Raw genomic sequence first — 23285 nt, forward strand, 5'->3', positions numbered from 1 at the left:
TGTTGTTGTTTTTATTTGTATTTTTTAAATTATATTTTCTATTATTATCTATACACTACTGTTATTGTTATCACTGCATTGTTGGAAAAGAGCTCTCAAGGTCATTTCTCTGTACTGTTTTGCACCTGTTCTATCCTGTGGATGTGGCGAATAAACTTTGAAACTACTTGAAACTTAACTGACCCCCTCTGTGCATCTTCTAAGTCTAACTTCTCATGCCATAGAAACTTCACAGCGCTACTAATACTTCCTGCAGACCCCTGGAATACACAGCAGCCTCTGAAGGAGGGGACCAGAGAAGTCTTAACTAAGTGGCAATATTTGCTCACCTGACATACACACATCTGGCTGGCTGGTGAAATGGCCCGCCTATCCAGGAAGGCAGCTGGTTGCTACCGCTGAGGGCAGACAGACGGGTCAGTCGGGAAGGCCAAGGAGGTTTTGAGGAGGAGTGGTGTCTCCCCAGCCAGGCGGCTGTTTCTCACTCCATGTTTGTCCGGAGCTGTAGGAGGCTGACGAGGTGCTAATTTAAGACTCTGCCCCAAATGGCACCCTTTCCCTACGGGCCCTGGTCCAAAGTAGTACACTATATAGGGAATAGCGTGCCATTTGGAACGCAAGGTGAGGAGTGTCCATGCCATTAGCCTACACTGTGGTTAGCCAGTTAGCCTGTCAGAGCCTGTAAAGAAACTGATTTATTAGGATCTGGTAGGGCGTTCTCGGGTAGACAAACACAGATTGGACACATGCTGTTTGCCGGCAGGGAGCTTTGTCATGGAGCCGAGAGTGACATCTCCCTGATTTTACTAAAGAAGACCCCACCCTGTTTCTCAGTAAACAGTACAAATTGCATCTTGCAAGTCAGAGGACCAAGGGAGGTAGCTAGATATCACTGGGATAGATGGAAGTGCCTTTGTGCTGTTCCCTTGTTTATTTTAAATGATCAAAGAAGAGCCATCAGGCTGATGGAAAAAACACAAAGCCATCAGCAAAAATACATTTCTGAAAAATAATCAACTAGTATTAGCATAGTATAGAATGCATAAACAGGCATATCTCAACGGTTGAAATAAAACCATGCACATTTGATTCATATACAGTACACCAAAAGACAAGAAAAATAATTATCCTGCTGTAGACTAACAATGTATTTTGTATCTAGCTGCATAACAGGTGTATTACAGTGCCTTCAGAAGGTATTCACACCCACTGACCTTTTCCACATGTTGTTGTGTTACAGCCTGCATTTTAAATTGAATAAAGTGAGATTTTTTTTTGTCACTGGCCTACACACAATACCCCATAATGTCAAATTGGAATTGTGTTTTTGAAATGTTTTACAAATTAATTATAAATGAATATTCAATAAGTATTCAACCCACTTGTTATGGCAATCCTAAATAAATCAGGATTAAAAAGTCTCATAATAAGTTGCAAGGACTCACTCTGTGTCCAATAATAGTATTTAACATGACTTTTGAATGACTACCTCATCTCTGTATCACACATACAATTACAGTATCTGTAAGGTCCCCCAGTCAAGTAGTGAATTTCAAACACAGATTCAATCACCAAGACCAGGGAGGTATTCCAAAGCCTCGCAAAGAAGGGCACCTAATGGTAGATGGGTAAAAAAATTATAAAAAAAGGAAACATTGACTATCCCTTTGAAAATGGTAAGTTATTAATCACACTTTGGATGGTGTATCAATACACCCAGTCACTACAAAGATATACAGGAGTCTGTCCTTCCTAACTCAGTTTCCGGAGAGGAAGGAAACCACTCAGGGATTTCACCATGAGGCCAATGGTGACTTTAAAACAGTTAGAGTTTAAAGGCTGTGATAGGAGAAAACTGAGGATGGATCAACAACACTGTAGTTACTCCACAATACTAAGCTAATTGACAGAGTGAAAAAGAAGTATCAGAACTCAGGATAAGACCCAGATGCAGACAGCTAGAATCACAGATGTTTATTGACAAAACATGGGGCAGGCAAAAGACAGGTCAAGGGCAGGCAGAGGTCCGTAATCCAGGGCAGAGTCAGGCAGGTACAGGACAGCAGGCAAGCTTGGAGGCAGGCAGAATGGTCAGAACCGGGGAAACTAGGAAACAGAAACCTGAGAAAACAGGAAGGCGGGAAAGCACGCTGGTAAGACCTGACAAGACAAGACGAACTGGCAACAGACAAACAGAGAACACAGGTATAAATGCATAGGGGATAATGGGGAAGATGGGCGACACCTGGAGTGGGTGGAGACAAGCACAAAGACAGGTGAAACTGATCAGGGTGTGACAAGAAAGAAGACTGTACAGAATAAAAAATATTCCAAAACATGTATCCTGTTTGCAATAAGGCACTAAAGTAATACTGCAAGAAATGTGGCAAAGGAATTAACTTTTTGTCCTGAATACAAAGTGTTATGTTTGGGGCCAATCCAATACAACACATTACTGAGCACCACTCTCCATATTTTCAATCATAGGAATGGCTGCATCATGCTATGGGTATGCTTGTAATCAAGGACTGGGTCATTTTTCAGGATAAAATTAAATGGAAAATTCTTGAGAAAAACCTGGTTCAGTCTACTTTCCACCAGACGTTGGGAGATTAATTCACCTTTCAGCAGGACAATAACCTAAAACACAAGGCCAAACCTACACTGGAGTTGCTTACCAAGGAGACAGTGAATGTTCCTGAGTGGCTGAGTCACAGTTTTGACTTAAATCTATTTGAAAATCTATGGCAAGATCTGAAAATGTTTGCCTAGCAATGATCAACACTGCTAGAGGTTGAAGAATTTGAAAAGAATAATGAGCAAATGTTGCACAATCAAGGTGTGGAAAAGTCTTAGAGACTTACCCAGAAAGACTCACAGCTGCACTCACTGCCAAAAGTGCTTCTACAAAGTACTGACTTAAGGGTGTGAATACTTATATAAATGAGATATTTGTGTCTTTCATTTTCAATAAATTTGCAAAAATGTCGAAACGTTTTCAATTTGTAATTATGGGGTGTTGTATGTAAGTGTGAAAAAAAAAATGTAATCCATTTTGAATCCAGGCTGTAACAACAAAATGTGAAATAAGTCAAAGGGTATGAATACTTTCAGAAGGCACTGTACATACCAATGGATCCTGTGAAATCTAAACTGTCTTCCATTTCAACCCACAATATGCTTTCAATATGAAAAGGAGTGTATTGGTGCATTAAGAGCGATGCTTTCTGTTCTTGGACCCCGTGTGTGTGTGTGTGTGTGTGTGTGTGTGTGTGTGTGTGTGTGTGTGTGTGTGTGTGTGTGTGTGTGTGTGTGTGTGTGTGTGTGTGTGTGTGTGTGTGTGTGTGTACAGAGAGCACGGTGGTCCAGCCAGCTAGTGCAATAACCACTCTCCTTAGATCTGAAACAGCCGTCTCTTGTTCCCTTTCACCTTGGTTGTGTGTCCTCCCTGTCCCGCCGCCTTTCAGATTCGTCTCCAGGTAAACACACTGTGGCAGGCCGCAAACCTGCAGCCCACAGCCGTTGTCACAGCTGTACAGGATAAAGGCCCCGACCAAAGCCTCCCTCAATCTGGTATGTTTGCTGTCACTATAGGCAAATGGCAGCAAACATTTAGTGGTTTCGTCTCACACTGAAAAGACTCTTTATTAATCACTAGCTTAACCTCTTCCCCTTGTGTTTCTTGAAAAGTTGTTCTGGGGGACTAGGGTGACTGGCAGAACAACGAATTAAGGCAGATTTTTAACTCCCTAGGCCACAGTGGAAAACATTGTAATGAAACTGGCACATTCCTAGATTCCTACTCCCTGGATATTTATATGCATGTTATAGTTTGTATTGTTCTTTTCTTTTCTTCTTTATCTTCTCTCATTCTTTGGTCAATATGTGTTTTGGTCAATATAATGTGTTTTGGCCAATATGATGTGTTGCAATCTTTGAGAATGCAACACATCCACAGTCATAACTGACAGTTTGTTTTTTTCACTCAGAAAACACATAATTCACCCAATCAAATAGATTTCAGGGAATAACATTGAGCAGAGACAAATTGTAAAAAATGTGCTAATGTTACTCTACACCTAAAGTAATGATTGACTTGAAGGCCATTGTGGTGCCTTTATTGACACACTTTGTGGTGAATCAGCCTCAGCGCATTTGATAGGAGCAATACACTTACAGTAGGCCACCAGATAGTACTGTATCAGTGCTTGTGAGAAGACCCTGGTTGACCTAACAGTCAACAGAACCCCTTAAGAGAGTGTGAGGTCAAACAAGGTGATCTGAGATGAATGTTTACCTGTTAACTACCTATGTGGCAGCACTAAACCATTATCACAAATTGTCATTGATGACAGGCTAAACAGTACCCTTAATAGAAGGGCATCCTAATGACTACATAACACATTCATAAGCTATGCATATATATAACCGCATTAATAATTCGTTGACATAAGCATTACAAATGTTGGTATACTTCTCATGAATCTGTTATGTAGGCTATGGCTTACAATACATTCTAACAAGTGTGCCCTTTTTTGTCGTGACATTATTATCAGAATTATTATGAAGAGTCGATGATGGAAGTTATCACAATTAAATATCAGATGTAAAATTCCTCCAACGCCATTATTTAAAGATTCCATCGCTGGCCTGTGCGCGTGTACTATAGTGTGTATTTGGCAAATACATTACCAGTTGAACTGCTCCATTAATATCACCTCGATAGTATCCTTGTTTTCCGTAGCTAGGTTTATCAGCGATTGCTGCGGATATCCATTCCAGCTCCAGTGATCAAACACGTTAGATAAACTTTGCTTCTCTTGAAACCGGCATATCAAACATAGAGCATCAAGGCTGCAAGGCCTTCGCAAAAAGTCAATAAAATGATGGTCCGACACATGAGTATAGAGACAGTGCTATGTTTGAATAATCTCTATTCTCCAAACAGCCACTAACTAAATCAGGGGGAATTAAAATAGGCCTAGATCGTGTAAAAATATTTGGTTGATATGGTTTGAAATTGAGATTCTGTTGACAGTAAGTGTCTTTCAACGGGGTATGTATGGTAGGTAGTAGATGCCAGGCGCACTGAGTAGACAAAACATTAGGAACACCTGCTCTTTCCATGACAAATACTGACCAGGTGAATCCCGGTGAAAGCTATGATTCCGTATTGATGTCACCTGTTAAATTCACTTCAATCAGTGTAGATGAAGGGGAGGAGACAGGTTAAAGAAGGATTTTTAAGCCTTGAGACAATTGAGACATGGATTGTGTATGAGTGCCATTCAGAGGGTGAGTGGGCAAGACAAAAGATGTAAGTGCCTTTGAACGGGGTATGGTAGTAGGTGCCAGGCGCACCAGCTTGAGTGTGTCAATAACTTCAACGCTGCTGGGTTTTTCACGCTCAACAGTTGCCCGTGCATATCAAGAATGGTCCACTAACCAATGGACATGCAGCCAACTTGATAGAACATTAGGAAGGTGTTCCAAATGTTTTGTTCACTCAGTGTACTTCAGAGTCAGAGCTCACATTGTCCACTGAAGTATTTTGTAATACACAACGGAGGTATAATAAAAATAAATATGATATAATTACATCAGTTGCGTAAACACTTAGAATTAAAGAGACAATTATGCACAATATTATGCCTATATGTTAATGATAACGATCCAAAATCTTACAGCGTCCCTCGAGTTGAGTTGACCCTGAACATTTGTTTACGATGTTTCGAAATTCGAAATGCTGCACACAATGTTCTACGAAGTTGTTCATTTCTGTCATCACCACTGCGTAGACTAGACTACCCTTATCGCCCCCTCACTCCAGAATTTAATCGATGCATGGACCCCTGGACTTATTGCTCAAATAAAAACATTCCCATGTTACAGTCGTCAATCGTTATTCAATATGGCCTAAATAAGTATTAAAAGTGGTGTTTTATAGTCACCCATAATATCTCCATTATCAATATGCCTTTTTATTATATCGATGTAGCATCGTGGTTTGGTGAAATAACTGGTTAGGAAATTCCTTGTTTATTTTGACAAAATGTTTGATTGCATGCTGAAACTGTAAAATGTGATAGGAATGCAAATGAAGTTAGACGAGGACCACACTCCTTGAGAGAAATGAGAATACTCAGTCAGAAGATGCCAAACCACATTCCTATAAGCCTTCTTAGAATTCAAAATTCCTTGTCTTTTTTTTCTGGTGGAAAACAATCACATTTGACATATTGGATCGAATAGGTTTGCCCTTTTCAGACAGCGCAGGTGTACAACAGAGGGCCAACGGAGGAGTCTAGTGCCTAGGTGTGAGCAGATTATTCAAATAGGGCATTGAATGAGTGAGGGTTGGAGGGTCGAGAGCCAACGCGACACATGCTGCTATACCACAGCAAGACGAGGAGCTAACGTCATTACAACTCTTGTCATCGTCATTCGCTTTACAACGTCTGAAGGCACTCCGGGCAGAGAGATACCCATGAACCAGTCCCCAGGCAGCACGCAGACTAAACGACCTGGGTTGCCTGTAGTCCCCTATCGGTTTTAGTGCAGTTTTTTGTCACTTAATCTTCTGCTGGGACTGAGAGAGGCTGTTGACGGAAATTGGTTTTGGACGGTCCACAATGCTAAGCGCTGTTAAAATGGAAGGACACGAGCATTCAGACTGGAGCGCTTACTACGGAGAGCCCGAGGTGGGTAGAGTTTATATATATATATATATATATATATGCATTTTGCTGTCTATACAACTCAATATTATCCTTGAGATAATATTAACTTTGTGATCAAATATTGACTTGAGGCGCCATAGAAATCCTGCCGGATCTCTTCGCTCTCCTAACCAATGTCTAGTGAGGATGGAAAGACCATTTACGAAATATATTACTTGAATCTTTATTATTTAGAAAATCTAATTGAAACTTAAATGTATTTCTTATTATTTAATCGTAGCATATAATTTGCCTTTTGACTATGTATCGAATTAGGCTATTACGGAGCCTACAATGATCCCTTCGCCTGATTGGGCTACATTCGTTGACTAATTGTTCCCCCTTTATAAAATAGCTTTAGAATATTCTTTAGCATGTAGGTCTACATGCACTTCTTCACTGTTTGAACGTAATTGTTTGAAGTTGCAAATTAAGATTGGATATTTGGCCAACTAAAAAAACGAATTTCTGTAGGTATAATTATTTCGAGGTGATTTTAATAGGTGTCTACTTTATTCACATTGTTGAAGATATTATTGACGTTGTGCACTCTTTTCTCTACAGTGCTATACCTCAGTTGGAAACATGACACAACACACCGGTTTGGGAATGAACTCGATGAGCACCTATATGAGCATGCCTGGAATGACTTCAACCAGCAACATGTCAGGCAGCCCCATGAACATGTCATACGTCAACACGGGTGTGAACCACTCCATGGCCGCGATGTCACCGGGCTCCGGAGCCATGCACAGTATGGGAGCAGGGATGGCGGGCATGAGCGCGGCGCTGAACCCGAACATGAGCCCCATAAACACCCCGTCTCCATCGATGAATGCCCTGACCTCCTATAATAATATGAGCGTTATGAGCCCCATGTATGGACAGTCCAACATAAGGTCAAGGGACCCCAAAACATACAGGAGAAGCTATACGCACGCCAAGCCCCCATATTCCTACATTTCTCTCATCACCATGGCTTTACAGCAATCTACCACAAAGATGCTGACGTTGAATGAGCTATACCAATGGATCCAGGACCTCTTCCCCTTCTACAGACAGAACCAGCAGCGCTGGCAAAACTCTATCCGCCACTCTCTGTCCTTCAACGACTGCTTCCTCAAAGTGCCCAGGTCCCCGGATAAGCCGGGCAAAGGATCTTTCTGGACCCTTCACCCGGACTCAGGGAATATGTTTGAGAACGGCTGCTATCTCCGGAGGCAAAAGCGGTTCAGGTGCGAGAAAGACCTCGGCAGGGAGACCGGGAAGAAAACTCCCGAGGGCGGCTCTAACAGCAGCCCAGAGAGCTGTAATGGAAACGAATCACCCCACCCCACCCCGTCCGTAAAAGACGTCAAGCGGACTGTATCTAACCCAAAACCCCGGCAGCAGGTAATGAGCCCCGCGGAGCATGCGCTCTCTCCTATCCCACAGACTCACCATCTTCTGTCTCAGCATCACTCGGTGCTCGTGCACGAAGCGCACCTGAAGCCGGAGCACCACTATTCATTCAATCACCCCTTCTCCATCAACAATCTAATGTCTTCGGAACAGCAGCATCACCACAAAATGGACCTAAAAACGTATGAACAGATGATGCAGTACGGCTATGGTTCACCGATGACAGGGCCGCTGTCCATGGGCTCAATGTCGACTAAAACGGGCTTAGATGTTGCTTCTACACCCACAGACACTTCTTACTACCAAGGTGTGTATTCGAGGCCAATCATGAACTCTTCTTGAATTTGAATCGTCATTCAATGAACTTTTTCTAACAATGACAATTTGTACATTTGTAAATTGGTAGTGTTTTTGTTTTATGGATCACCTTTTATGGACATTGGACATGGAAGGGACTGATTCAGTGTCATATGTTCGTTCGGAGTATGTTGATATGTGACGACATTATTTCATACAGACACTTTTACATTATAATTGAAGGCGTAACTGTGGGATTCACAGGCACCTCGGTATGTTACAAATTGTGAGACGTGCTCTGTGCTAATATCGTTTGTGTATCCCTTATAACTTAGGCTATAAGTTGTTAATGTGTATTCATGTAGCAAGCGAAAATCTATATTAAAGTATTATTTGATATTACCTTTCTGTCTGCATTATTATATGGCAACCGCATAAGGTTAAGGTTAATTGTGCAATAGGCTAACCATGATGAAAAATATCGAACATCTTTATTTAAGAAAGACTAGCAGTTAGGTAAAATATAAAACAATGGAAGATTAGCAGCATCAATGAATAAAGAAATATGTCTGTATTTATAGGCCTACTTATAGGCCTACACTATAGGCCTATATACTATTCAATAAGACAATATATCCAAATGCACATTTAGGATAAAGGTTGCAATTTTCGCCAAGAAACTAAACGAAGACCACCACACCCCAAAAAATGTAATCGGCTAATAATGCTTTATTCATTGTATTAAACCTAACATAACCACATTATTGTTATTATTATTATTTATAAAACAGGTTCGGTTAGTCTATTATTAACATGACATTTTATACAACGAAGGGGCGTTTTCCTCTGCACAATCTGACAATTCCCGAACGATTTCCCGTTGGTCATATGTCACACCCCACCAATCCTTCCTGAATCCCACCGAGCACCAACTATATTAAAAAATATATATTTATTGTCACAAATACCAGATAGGTGCAGTGAAATGTGTTGTTTTATTAATACAGCGCCCCTGGAGCAAATTAGGGTTAAGTGCCTTGCTCAAAGGCACATCGACAGACTTTTCACCTTATCGGCTTGGGTATTCGAACCAGCAACCTTTGGGTATGGCCCAACGCTCTAACCACCAGGCTACCTGCCAACCTACATTTGTTTCATTATCACTTTTATCGCCAGCAAAATAGAAAAGCGCACGGAAGGGAGAAAGAACAATGCACAATGAAAGTGACGGTGATTAATTACCCTGATTTTAGTCCCACATGCCTGCCCTGTCATGGGGTTACTCTTAAACCACTTAACACGTGACTCACAACAGATCCTAACTGATAAGATGAACCCATGTCATAGCCCCTTCTAAATACATCAACAACTTCGCGATGGGATGGTAGCCCATGCTGCTTTCACCGAGGGAACGTAAACGTAGGCCATGTTTACATGAAAAAACGACGGCCTATTAACCTTTAAAACATGTTTTTACTCAACAACAAACTAATATTAAAATGTTCCGTGTTTTTGTTATCCTTTACCCCTTTCAAATTATACAAAAAAAGAAAGCCCCCTGTGCAAATGGTCTATAATCTCTAGAAGTTGACGTCTGAAGGCCTATCCGAACTGTCCATATGTTGCCATCTGTCCTGTCACACTTTAGGCCAACAGTATCCCCTCATATGACCGACTCATAATCAGAAATGATCGGGCACAATACATGGGACAATCATCTGCAAAGAAAACACACGTTTACAATAAACAACCTACGGTCACATTTGCAATATGTCCAAAATATTAGGCTATAGGCCTATTTGTCTTGGTAGATACATTTACACAAACATTTGAATTGTCTCTCTTGCTGATAAAAAACAATCGGTATTATCAGTGTAAACCTTTTTTTTCTTCTCAAAACTAGCTAGGCAGTGACATCTTTGCTTTGTGGCTCAGTAAACAGTGACAGAGTTAGCGTTTAAATAAATGCTGTGATGAATGCAGTCCTCGGAAGCAGTTTGCTGGATGGAGTCTTCCAAGATCTCGTCGCTTTTCAATGTCCAGCGGCATCAAACCAATATCCAGAGGTAGGCATGCAACAACACATGTATTTCTCTTGAGCCTTGTCATGCATGGGGTCTATTTGCAGACTGGTCTTGATGTTTTTGTTTTCATGAAATTTAGATTCACCGCCAGATGGTATTTCTTTCTAGTGTTACATTTAAAATACTTTTTCTTCGAATAAGAAATGAATACCGTAGGCCATTGGGAAATGTGAACATTGTGTAGTTTATGCTATATTTATATAGGCATAATAATATTGCTAAAACATGAGGATAATAATAATAATATTAGTAATAATGCTTTACTATTATTATTATGTGTTATAAATTATTTATTTGTATAGGCAAATGTTTGTTAACAGCGGTGTGTAAAAATGGCCGATGCAAGGGCACGTTCATATTTTGAAGGTGACCCCTCTACTATCTTGGCACGATTTTTCTTTCTGATTTCATCTATAGCAGGAGATGGGATCGGTAGACCTACCTGACAGATCCTTAATAATAGTGTTTAAATAATTGATGAACTCCGATTCCACTGATAATGCAGGTCTTGGATTAGTCCATTACTACACATTAAATGAGTGCATGCTCAGAATATCGTACTCTGCAATATAGGGCTTGAAGAAATTTATGCCCTCCAGATGAGCCGTTTTGGCTGGACCTGGAACAAGGTGATTTCTGATCAAATGTACACAAGCTGTAATATTGCTTTAGTGTATTGGAGGGTTGAGGCTGTTCACTCCACTCTGGTTTTAGGCCTAAATATCCTTTCAATTGAGATATAGTCCTAATCTCATATTTTAGACTGGGAGAGAGGCTCGCCCCATAGTATGTTAGAACAGGTTGAATAATAGTGTTTAAATAATTGATGAACTCCGATTCCACTGATAATGCAGGTCTTGGATTAGTCCATTACTACACATTAAATGAGTGCATGCTCAGAATATCGTACTCTGCAATATAGGGCTTGAAGAAATGAAACATAACAAGATAAAATAGGATGAATTGGCAATATAAATAGGGGAAATAGCTTATTTAGCATCTTGCTCAACGAACAAAAAATTATCCTTTTAGTAGGTAACTTTAAAAATATACAATTTATTTTTAAATGTAATCTTAGCCCCATTATACTATAACAAGTTAGCTTCACGTTGTAACAGGAGCCATATACTTAGCTTTATATATTCAATTATCAACTGGGTGGATTCGAACATGGAATGCTGATTGGCTGACAGCCATGGCATATCAGACCATATACCATGGGAATGTATTTACAATGTATTTAATTACATTGGTAACCAGTTTATAATAGCAATAAGACACCTCAAAGGTTTTTGGTATGTGGCCAATATACCACCAGCTAAGGGCTGTGTCCAGGCACTCCACAATGCGTCTTGCCTAAAAACAGCCCTTAGCTGTGTTATATTGGCCATATACCACACCCCCTCGTGCCTTATTGCTTAAATATATGGCTCTGATTGTATAGAGTATGACACCCATTGATTCCATGGAGGGCACTAGTACCCAATTTATGCCCTCCAGATGAGCCGTTTTGGCTGGACCTGGAACAAGGTGATTTCTGATCAAATGTACACAAGCTGTAATATTGCTTTAGTGTATTGGAGGGTTGAGGCTGTTCACTCCACTCTGGTTTTAGGCCTAAATATCCTTTCAATTGAGATATAGTCCTAATCTCATATTTTAGACTGGGAGAGAGGCTCGCCCCATAGTATGTTAGAACAGGTTGAAACAAAATATGCTCAAATTTCAGACTGACCCTCTATAAATGCAAATAATGTAGTGTTATTGAATAGCAATACATGTACTAGACACTGTTTCCTAATTTTGAAGCTAACATTGCCTGGGGATTACAAATTCGAAAATGGTAGTTTTATTTTGTTTGTGTACTGTATAAACAAGAGGAGTTGTAGATGGAGAGCTCAGGTTTTGGACATCCTCTCTCCATTAGTGTGTGTGAAACCTAACCTGATTCATATCAGACTGCAAGGGGTGAACAGTGTTCCATCCACATGATAACAATCTGTGGGAGCAATTGGGCCTTTTCTCATTATTGCCAGGGCTGCCTCTATCCTTTTGGGGGCCCTAAGGGAGATTTGGTTAGGGGGCCCCTCACCTCGTAGTAAAACATTTTAGTGGCCCCCCTCTTGACGGGAGAAAACGTTAAAATTTTAGAAAGAATGTCATGCAATTCTACTCATTTTGTCTAAGGGCAGAAATACGTTTTTTAAGCTAATTTCCTGCAGTTCTACCCATTTTGCGATGGGGTGTAGAGAACAATTTACAAGATTAGATAGCTGGTTAGACTAACTATCAATCTAAAAACTTTTATCTAACCGTGTCTAATTGAGTGACAGTCAGTGACTGACATAACAAGAGAAAAACTGCTGATGCATAACTACATTTAGAAATTGCACCTAATGTATTCTACTATTCTTTTGATCGGGGGCCCCCTATCGGCCGGGGACCCTAACCAAACACTTATGTCACTTATACCTGGAACCGGCCCTGATTATTGCATTTCCCTCTCTCAGACATCACTGAAAAGGACCAACCTCTGACAGGAGAAGTTGGATAGGGGAAGGTGCTGGTGAAAGCGAAGGGCGAGAATGTGAGAGGAGACTCCACTTGCCTGGGTTGATCTTTTCTGGCGACCTGGTGCGAAATTCCTGCCATGGGGGAGCCTTTCATAGGCGGTCGCCACAGTGGCGTTGACACTTGGGGATGGAGGGAAGGAGCTCTGTGTCAACACTGTCCCATTGACTGGGCTGAGAGGCCTGCCTGCAGTCTGAACCAACCCTGACCCCCTCACAGGCTCCCCTTCACGTCCTCCTCACGGCTCTCACACTGAGTAAACAGTCAATCAATCTATCAATAAATCCATCCATCTACCCATCATGAGAGGAGGGTGATCTCTGGTCTGCACTGCAAGCAAAGCTGCTGACTGCGAGTGCTCCTTGTCTAGAGGCTCGTGTGCAATAAAAACCTGGGAGCTTTATGGATTTGCAAAGTGTGGGAAAACAAATTCCAGCTGGAAGTGTTACACGTTGGTTATTAATGAAGCCACAGGTCATTGCAGTATAGTGACAGTATAATAAAAAAATATATATTTCTGATATTGAAAGTGCTATAATCAACTGTAAGGATGTGAAACAATCAAACATTTCAAAAGCTACAAGACAAGCAGTTTCTCTGTATTTCCCACTCTATAGTTTTTTTGTTTGTTTCATTAATTGCGTTCATTATCAAGGCATGTGCCAAACAAATACCCTGTCTAGGTTATGGTGGGTGCTTTAAATCAGGCATCATTTTCAAAGCCATGCGGCGTGTATTGTGCTTTATGGCGGAGTGAAAGGCCACCAGCTCCCCGCAGACAACTCCCCTGATGCCCACAGTTTTCCAGAGGTTGTCCATTAAAGGGGTTCTGGGATCCATTTTAATTATCTGCCAGATTAAAGGAATGACCCATTGTAATGCCAATGCCCCATAGCACCCAAATCCAGATATACCTGATGTGATTGGAGCTTGTTTTACCATTAGCAACAGAAAGACCCCCAGAGAAGGTATTGAGGTTGTGACAAGGCTGTCATCAGTGGGAGATTTAGCATGGAGATTCTCCATGTAAAGAGCTATAGTGTTTCCCACTGCAGACAGGATCAGTTTCCCACTTTATGGATGTTCCCACTGGGAAGCCTGCTGAGTGGCGTGAGAGAGACCGTGCCAATACACAAAAGAATGAACTGGGCTAGATCTACATTGTAGATTGAAATGCTGAGGAGAACAGAGAGGATATGTTATGTGGGGTCTGCTAAACCTAACCCCAATATCTGAGGCTAAATGTGACAAAGAAGAAATTAAGAGATTTGTGCAATGAGAGTCAAGCCACAGCATGAATGTAAAATGCAGTATCTCAAATGTGAATTAATCACAGCTACAGATGTCGAATCTTAATATGAGCCAGTTTTCTACAGCAGGAAAATAATCCTGCAGCATCAGGAAATTCTAATTATTATGTGGATTATAATTAATGGACATTTTTTTGTAGGGTTTGCTACATTCTTTGTTACGGCCAATCAAGTCTGACAATTTTATGTGGAAATGACAAACTTTATGAGCCTTTTTAAACCTTGAATACACTTCTGCTTTGCAGGAAAATTGTCAGCAACAAAACAGTGATCAAATTAAGATCCTACATCTGTATCGGGTATGATAAAGGAAATACGTTAGAGCATAGGCTACATAATCTGGCTGGAGAGACAAGTATCTTTCAGCTCTGACCCCAGCCTGTACAAGAGTCAGAGACTACCTGCCTGGGAGAAATTTGTGCGTCCCAAATGGCACCTCTTCCCTATATAGTACACTACTTTTGACATTTGACTACTTTCTAAAGTAGTGCTCTATATAGAGGATAGGGTCCCATTTGGAATGAGCCCTTGTAAGTGCAGTAAAAAGACTGCAGTGAGCGCAGAGAACAGGTTTTGACCTGCCTGGCTGTGAGAATGGTCAGTGAAGGGTGGGTTGTGGTACAGACACTGTGAGTTACTTATTAACAGGACAGGATCGATGGCTTTCTGCAGGTACGTAGGCTATGTCCGCATCCTAAATTGCACCCTATTTCCTATTTAGTGAACTACTTTTGTCCAGGGCCCATAGGGTAGTGTACTATATATAAGGAATAGGGTGCCATTTGGGACGTAGATACAAGGCAGGGCTATTGGATGCCTAGTTATTCATTAGTCATTATTCTGTAGATAGATTCAGGAAAGCACAAGACAGAATTCCAAACATTTTCAAAGCAATCAAAAGGAAATCAATATCTTTTGTGTGTGGCTTTTCCATGAAGCCGCAACAACTCTTGAACCAAGAAATAATGAGCAAAACATCACACAAACAAAACAATTGTTTGCCTTTGAAACCCATGATGACAGACAGCCACACTGAAATGATCGTTCATGCCACAATGGCGGGAACTGTGAAATGAATGCATCATTTTTTTTTATCCAAACCTTTGTAAATGTTTCGATACTCTGTGCAGCAGTTGGATGATAGAGGGGAGGAGACATTATTTTCTAATAATCTCTAGGAAACGTTTAACGGAGCTTTTGGTGATAAAGGCGGCGGGGGCCAGCCCCCCCCCAGCTTAAAGCAATTAATTCAGCATCCTGACATAAACTCTTGGCTCCTTTGACAGCTTGGAGCTGAAATAAAAATGCTAGTTCTCCTGGGAACAGAGGAAGATGGCAGGCTCCTTTCTCCACTGTTTGCTCACTGGCCCTAAGAGCAATCTTCCCCAGTCAGAATGAAATGCAAGGACACAAACAATGTGCCGGCAAGAGAATGGGAGACGGCGAATGAACAGTTTGGACTATTTGCTCAGGAGAAGGGCAGCCACAAAGGCAGGCCGATGGCTTTCCCATGAATCAAGCGTGGTGTCTTAGGGCTCCTTTTGTTGTGGCCGGTTTGTATCCCCATCGGTCAGATAAGACTACAGATGTCTTATGCCTTTAAAAGCCTTTTCTCTGTAAAACTGTAGCGTCATGTGACCACATCTGTCCAATCTGGCCTGATTCTGCTCCAATTAACTCGATAGACAATTGTTTTATTGGCAGAGATCAGCCATGCACGTGCCGTGGTTTAGCATGGGCTATAGTTTGTTTTGGTGGTGCCAAGTGTGGTGGATGATGTTGGATTGCCTATGATCCAGCCTCTCCATGCAGTAGACACGTTAAAAACCTTTGATAGTGCTTCAATTAAATTCACACTATAGTATTTCATCAGTTGCAGAGGTACCTGGCTGCGCTACTATAAATGTGGACCTTAAGTGACTTTTCTACAGTGTGTTTAGTAGCCCCCCCTAGCCACCTTCTCCACCCTACCAAAGCCCCCCAGCCTGGATCACTCTGGGTGGCCAGACCTGGGGTCTGAAAGGCATACAGATTGGCGCTTAGGCTTTTTTGCCTTAATAAAAAGAGACATTGTACATCCCTATGAATGACAGCTGTTTTTCCAGACTAGTGTGAACTCAGTTTTGGGATATGTCTTACGCAAAAAGGTTTAATCAACGTGAATTTCTCTGCATCCTATCACTTTCTCGAGTCAGTCCAAGAAAACGTTCCCCTATGCAGAGTCCCGCCGAAGCTTGTGGTCAGTTTGTATACAACGGTTGATGGTGTGCCATGCCTTCAGTGAGGTTACAGAGGAAAGATTTAAATGGGACCCCCCCCCCAAGTATTTGATTCTATAGCTCCTGTGATGCTTTCTGTGACGTTTGATGTTACAGCATTGTGTGCGTCCTAAATGGGAAAAGTAGTGCACTATTTAGGGAACAGGGTGCAATTTAGGACAACCACTGTTGGTCCCATTGCTTTCTTGTCTGTTTTAATTAACTGGCAGGAAGGCTTTGTGATAAGGAGTCATTTGAAACGTGTTGACTGACTATCCAGTATAAAATAGGGTTGTTACAGTCTTATCCGCTTTCATAGATTGTGTTAATGGTAAGCCACATATGACTTGATAGAGTGATCTAGATAGAAAGAGTGTCTTATTGGATGTGAAGGATGGATTTATTCAACATCTCTACATCTATACTTGTTCTATACTAACATAATAAGAATAGTGAGTAATAGAATACAAGACAATCTTAGGAAAGGAAAAAGTCATCATTATTGAGTTAAAATAATTGATCTGATCATTGCGTACACACCTACAACATAAACTCAGCAAAAAAAGAAACATCCCTTTTTCAAGACCCTGTCTTTCAAAGATAATTTGTAAAACTCCAAATCCAAACTTCACAGATCTTCATTGTAAAGCATGGGAAACACTGTTTCCCATGCTTGTTCAATGAACCATTAACAATTAATGAACATGCAACTGTGGAACGGTCGTTAAGACACTAACAGCTTACAGAGAGTAGGTAATTAAAGTCACAGTTATGAAAACTTAGGACACTAAAGAGGCCTTTCTACTGACTCTGAAAAACACCAAAAGAAAGATGCCCAGGGTCCCTGCTCATCTGTGTGAATGTGCCTTAGGCATGCTGCATGGAGGCATGAGGACTGTAGATGTGGCCAGGGCAATAAATTGCAATGTCCGTACTGTGAGACGCCTAAGACAGCGCTACAGGTAGACAGGACGGACAGCTGATCATCCTCGCAGTGGCAGACCACGTGTAACAGCACCTGCACAGGATCGGTACATCCGAACATGTCACCTGCGGGACAAGTACAGGATGGCAAAAACAACTGCCCGAGTTACACCAGGAACGCACAATCCCTCCATCAGTGCTCAGACTGTCCGCAATAGGCTGAGAGAGGATGGACTGAGGGCTTGTAGGCCTGTTGTAAGGCAGGTCCTCACCAGACAACACCGGCAACAACGTCGCCTATGGGCACAAACCCACCGTCGCTGGACCAGACAGGACTGGCAAAAAGTGCTCTTCACTGACGAGTCGCGGTTTTGTCTCACCAGGGGTTATGGTTGGATTCGCGTTTATCTTCGAAGGAATGAGCTTATTGTCATTGCAGGGAATCTCAACACTGTGTGTTACAGGGAAGATATCCTCCTCCCTCATGTGGTACTGTGGTACCCTTGTGGAATCTGTGGAATCTTGTTATGTTCATACAAATATTTACACAAGTTAAGTTTGCTGAAAATAAACGCAGTTGACAGTGAGAGGAGTCTAATTATTTAACCCTCTAATATGATGTTATAAAATGCTTAAATATCACATTAGGACCAGAATGAGAGATCCCATTTCACGTAGTCCTACAGTACATTGGTATGACGACATGTTTTGAAGTCCCATTAATCATTCCGGGTGGGGTGAGTGCCACTGGTGCAACCCGTGGTTTAGGGAGATACACATAGGTAGGCCTATACATTCTCTCTGCGAGTGAGTGGGGTAGGCTACTGGGTTGTGCAGGACTCTGGCTACATGCCTCCCTGGTGAAAAAACACAGCTCTGTTCACTGGATCTCACCACTCATTCGCAGTCCTAGGCAGCGTCCCAAATTGCACTATGTAGTGCACGGCTTTTGACCGGGCCCTGGTGAAAGATAGTGCACTACATAGGGAATCGGGTGCCATTTGGGACACATCCCTGTTCACAGTCCTCATCTGCCATGAAATGAAATGATTTGGTCCGTGCTCAAGACCGTTCACAGAGAATCCTTGACGAGAATAGGCCTACATTTTTTTTAAATGTAGGCCTACCAGGACATACCAGGCATCTACAACATGACACTGAATCTACGCAGTCATGGTATCTTTTCCTTATATTACAGACATAGGACTGAAAAGGACATTTCCAATCACAAACCCACAGTAATTCACTGATATGGCTCTTCCACTGTTGAGTTGTGGGTGTGAGGTCTCTGTTAACAGGCTTTCTAGCACAATGTCTGAGTCAAACATTCCTTCCTGGGCTATTCTGCGTGGAGGTTTCCACCTTGGGACTGACTAATGACCATCCAACCTCAATATCAGCTTGCAAACAAAGGGGGGGGGGGGGGGGGGGGATCACGCCAAACAAAAGGATGCAATGCTTTCTAAGGAGGCAAAATACCATATTGCTCTTTATTTGAGCCTCAAGTCTTTGTGAATGTACTCTCTGATGATATTAAGAGAGACGGGCCGGGCTTGTGGAAGATTTAACATCAAGCCCTAAGAAGCTCAAGCTCTCCTCCTCTCCCCAAAGCAGGTTTCTTCCCAGTACACACAGGAGGGCTGATGCAGTCTGAGCCAATTCCAGAGAAAGAGAAGATGGAGAAAGAAACAAGGAATGAGAAAGAGAGAGAGAGAAATGCAGACCACTGAGTATAGAAGAAGCCTGTAGACAATGTCTTACTTGCCCACTAGGTAATGACCCGTCAGTGGCACCAGCAAGGTATGTGGCAAATGTTAAACAAGACATTCACATCCATCTTACCTAATCCTCCTACACAAAGATCTTTGTTTGAACCATACAGTCATTAGGGTACTATTTTTAACTTAACAAACTCACCTGAGATGCCACTCAATAGGATTGCAAATAGGATTGATGGGTCCCCTTTGATTTGTGTGTTACACCTTTGTTCATGGATTATGGGCTTTCTGCAGTAAAGTTATGCTCATTATTGAGATTGTTTGTTATTTATTTAGTTTAGTTTGTTAGCTGCCTGAAAACACCGGTGTTACTGCTGAAAAGCAGCATTAGTTAATGGAGGCTGAACAAGGCCATTAGGTTATAAGATTCATTTTTAGGACCGTCTCACTTGTAAATGGTTTGTCTTTGAGTGGCTCCACTTCTTTTTTTCCCTTCTTTTTTTTTACTATTAAAAAAGTTAACTGTCATTGTCACAGTGGCACTAGAGCCAGGCCTCCATGCTAATAAAAGTAAGGGAGGTCCCGGTCCACTCTAAAGCTCATAAATGTGATTGATAAATTACTGCAGATACCGTGTATGGCTAAGTGTCCTCTGTTTTCCTTGGTGTGTGGAGACAATACAAGATGCTGACATGTGGGAAGCATACGTTTAAAGGTCCAATGTAGACATTTATTTTTTATCTCAATATCAAATAATTTCTGCATAACAATGAAGGACCTTACTGTGATTGTTTTCAATTAAAATAGTGCAAAAGAAACAAAAATAGCTTAGCAAAGCACTATTTCTCAAGCAAGAATTTAGCTAGGACTAGGAGTGGCCAGAGTTGCGAGGGAACACTGAAAACTAGCTGTTATTGGCAAAGAGGTTTGGAACTCTCTTTCTTATTGGTCCATTAACTTATTTACCGGTGATGTCACCAGGCAGGCCAAAACTCCATCCCACCAAAACAGGCAGAAATTTCAAACAGCTCTTACACTAAAAGGACATTATCATAATTTTCACTGTGGTACTATTACAACCTCATAGTGTGTAAATATATATGAAACACAAGACAAATCACGTTGACTGCACTGGGCCTTTAAGGCAGCCTGACAACATTTACTGCCCACAGAAACTTTATTTACCGCACAAACAGTAGCTGCATGTAAAACACAAATGGCCAGGTGCTCCTTGATAAGAGAGGGATGGTGTGCTCTCATAAACATCCAAGACCTATAAACTAAACCAGACAGGTGTTTTCCTGTCTGTGTCAACACGGCTTCTCCATCACTTACTAAAACTGATACTAACCAGCTAGTAAGCGCCCTATGAGTTTGTAGTATCTATGGCTGCCATATTGCAACCTTGTACACGGCAAGTGTTAATGAAAATATATATAAAACACAGCAAAATCAAGTTTTTGACTGCCCTGGGCCTTTAAGGCAGCATGATAACATTTACTGCCCACAGAGACTTTATTTACCAGCACAAACAGTAATTTAATGTAAAACACGAATGGCCAGGTGCTCTTTGATAAGAGAGGGATGGTGTGCTCTCATAAACATCCAGGACCTATAAACTAAACCAGACAGGTGTTTTCCTGTCTGTGTCAACACGGCTTCTCCATCACTTACTAAAACTGATACTAACCAGCTAGTAAGCGTCCTATGAGTTGTAGTATCTATGGCTGCCATATTGCAACCTTGTGCACGGCAACTGTTAATGGAAGTTCATAAAATCAGCTCAGTCAAAGTTACACATGAAGAAGTTGGAAGCATTTTTCAGAAAGAGCGAGAGAGAAAGCTATCCATTAACAAATATTAATTGTTCAGCCTAAGTATTGTCTTCAAATAGTTTAATCCAATCTGTGGAGGGGTGGTAGGGTTATGGGAAAATAATAAAGAAGAAAAATATGTATTTTTTTTATGGATATTATGTAGACAATTACATTGATAGGCCCAGTCTATCTGCAATATTAAAGATGATCTACCCCCCTCCCCTGTTAAATTTCCATATTAAATAATTGTATGTTTCACAATGGCTATAACTTGAAGCTTAAAGGAAAACAGTAGAGGCTTGCTTCCCATAAAGAGAAAAATCTTAACTAAACACATTACTTTTCTCATTTGTTCCATCATTAATCTATAAAGCCTCTCCATACTCCCTCAGTATCAATCTACGGTGCTCATACTGTCATGACACTCTGTCCTAAACCCCTTGGGGGCAGGCCACTCAGATCACTGTGGTAAATGATTGACCTGACACTCCCACACACTAGAGTCCTCCTGTGTTTGGGCCTCTCTATTGACTCAGTGGAGTTTCACCATGTTTTAAACTTCTCCCTGTCCTCTCTTCAAGTTCCACAACATACCACTAAAACGCCTCTGCTGGGAAAACATAAATAAACAAACGTTACGAGTGGGCCGGGACATAAGAAAGGATGATTGGCTGCCACAGCGACAAAGACACACATAAACTGAGAATGAGGATCTTGGTGTGGACTCTCATCTGAGGATGAATGGAGGTCTTTTCCTGAGAGCTTAATTTCCCCATCCAATAAAAGCACTTGACAACGAGGAAATGAGCATCAGAGTTCTCATTCACAGCATGAATTAAAACAGAAACACGAGGGCCCCATTTAATTAACACAGTGTAGAATGAATGAACTATCACCTATTTCAGTCATGGTTCATACATTAAGTGAAAGGCTGGACCAACTATGACTATGTCCCAAATAGCACCATTTCCCTATATAGGGCACTAATTTTAACCAGGGCCGGTGGTCAAAAGTAGTACACTATATAGGGAATAGGGCCCCATTTGGGACTCTAAATTGCCTGACTTTTATGAAACTATAGTAATATGTTAATATTCCTGGGCCAGCAGAACCACTTCTACCTGATTGGTTAATATCTATTGTCCTACAGGTTTGTCTGCTGATCTGGCTGCAATGTGGAGGAGGTAGTAAACAGACAAGAGTTCAGACTAGCGGAAACTCTCAACGCTGGCCCTGGATTCACCCTGCATCTGTGGTACATTTAAACAGTGTTATCAACCCGAACACTGAAACGGTCCATGCTACTGCGCCATGAATGTCCTTCTCCACGAGTAACATTTCAAGAAAACATGTGAAGGCGGGAATATTGACTGCGCTGCTTGGATGTAACTACATCTTAGTCCTAAAGCTAATATGAAATATCAGCACTCTTGTCAGAGAGGTTGAATGGGACAAAGCTAAATGAAAGGTGTCCATTAATCATTAATTGTACTAAAAGCCTGGCCCTTTGTATTCCCTTGGTGCCTGGGTTATCTGGCTGCCATGTGACATGCCGAGGCCTTTTCCTAGTAGATTGGGGAAAGCCAGTGAGCAAACACAGGTGTTTTGGAGTCAGTGGCGCTCACTGTCAAGGACAACCGCAAACACGAGCAGTAATGCCTGATCCAGCGAGACACAGTGTTTGCCTGCTGCTTCCTGGTGATCCAAAATTTTATGTCCAACCGTATCTCACGACTGCCCCCCACATTCGTAACTATCCACTCTGTGCATTCGAATGAAGGAATGAAAAAAGAGAAAAGAGAAATTGGAAAAGAGCAGGGGAACAGGCACAGGCATTCTGAGTCTTTTGAAATGGGAGCTCTGGTTGACCAAATGAAGGGGGGTGAGCAAACTAATTTGTGGTGTAAAAGCCCTCACTTTGGAAAACAAAACAAATGTATTCTTCTCAAGTGGGGCTATATCTATGACCCCTTGTGGCAAATTAAGGAAGCAGTCCAGCATTCTAGTCACCAGAGCCACCCACATGGTTTGGAAGGCTGGATAGGTAACACAAACATTGTTCACAGGTTAATACACATACATAAACACTGCCTTCAGAAAGTATTCACACCACTTTACTTTTTCCACATTTTGTTGTGTTACAGCCTGAATTTAAAATAGATTTTTTTTAAATTGGTCACTGGCCT

General features: G+C 41.6%; 1 protein-coding gene across 1 annotated transcript; it reads left to right on the forward strand.

Annotated features, from left to right (window-relative positions):
* Positions 1-5943: 5943 nt before the first annotated feature.
* LOC109866768 (forkhead box protein A2) lies at positions 5944-8819 on the forward strand. Its single transcript, XM_020455610.2, has 2 exons — positions 5944-6701; positions 7284-8819. The coding sequence occupies exons 1-2, from the start codon at positions 6633-6635 to the stop codon at positions 8460-8462; spliced, it is 1248 nt and encodes a 415-aa protein (XP_020311199.1). The 5' UTR covers positions 5944-6632; the 3' UTR covers positions 8463-8819.
* The last annotated feature ends 14466 nt before the right edge of the window (positions 8820-23285 follow it).

Source organism: Oncorhynchus kisutch, linkage group LG21 (genome assembly GCF_002021735.2).
Source record: "Oncorhynchus kisutch isolate 150728-3 linkage group LG21, Okis_V2, whole genome shotgun sequence".
Classification (NCBI taxonomy): domain Eukaryota; kingdom Metazoa; phylum Chordata; class Actinopteri; order Salmoniformes; family Salmonidae; genus Oncorhynchus; species Oncorhynchus kisutch.

Bases quoted from the DNA above. Each gene is read 5' to 3' on its own strand.
- LOC109866768 (XM_020455610.2), top strand. From the start codon at position 6,633: ATGCTAAGCGCTGTTAAAATGGAAGGACACGAGCATTCAGACTGGAGC. The intron at 6,702-7,283 runs GTGGGTAGAGTT...TTTTCTCTACAG, and splicing joins CTTACTACGGAGAGCCCGAG to TGCTATACCTCAGTTGGAAA.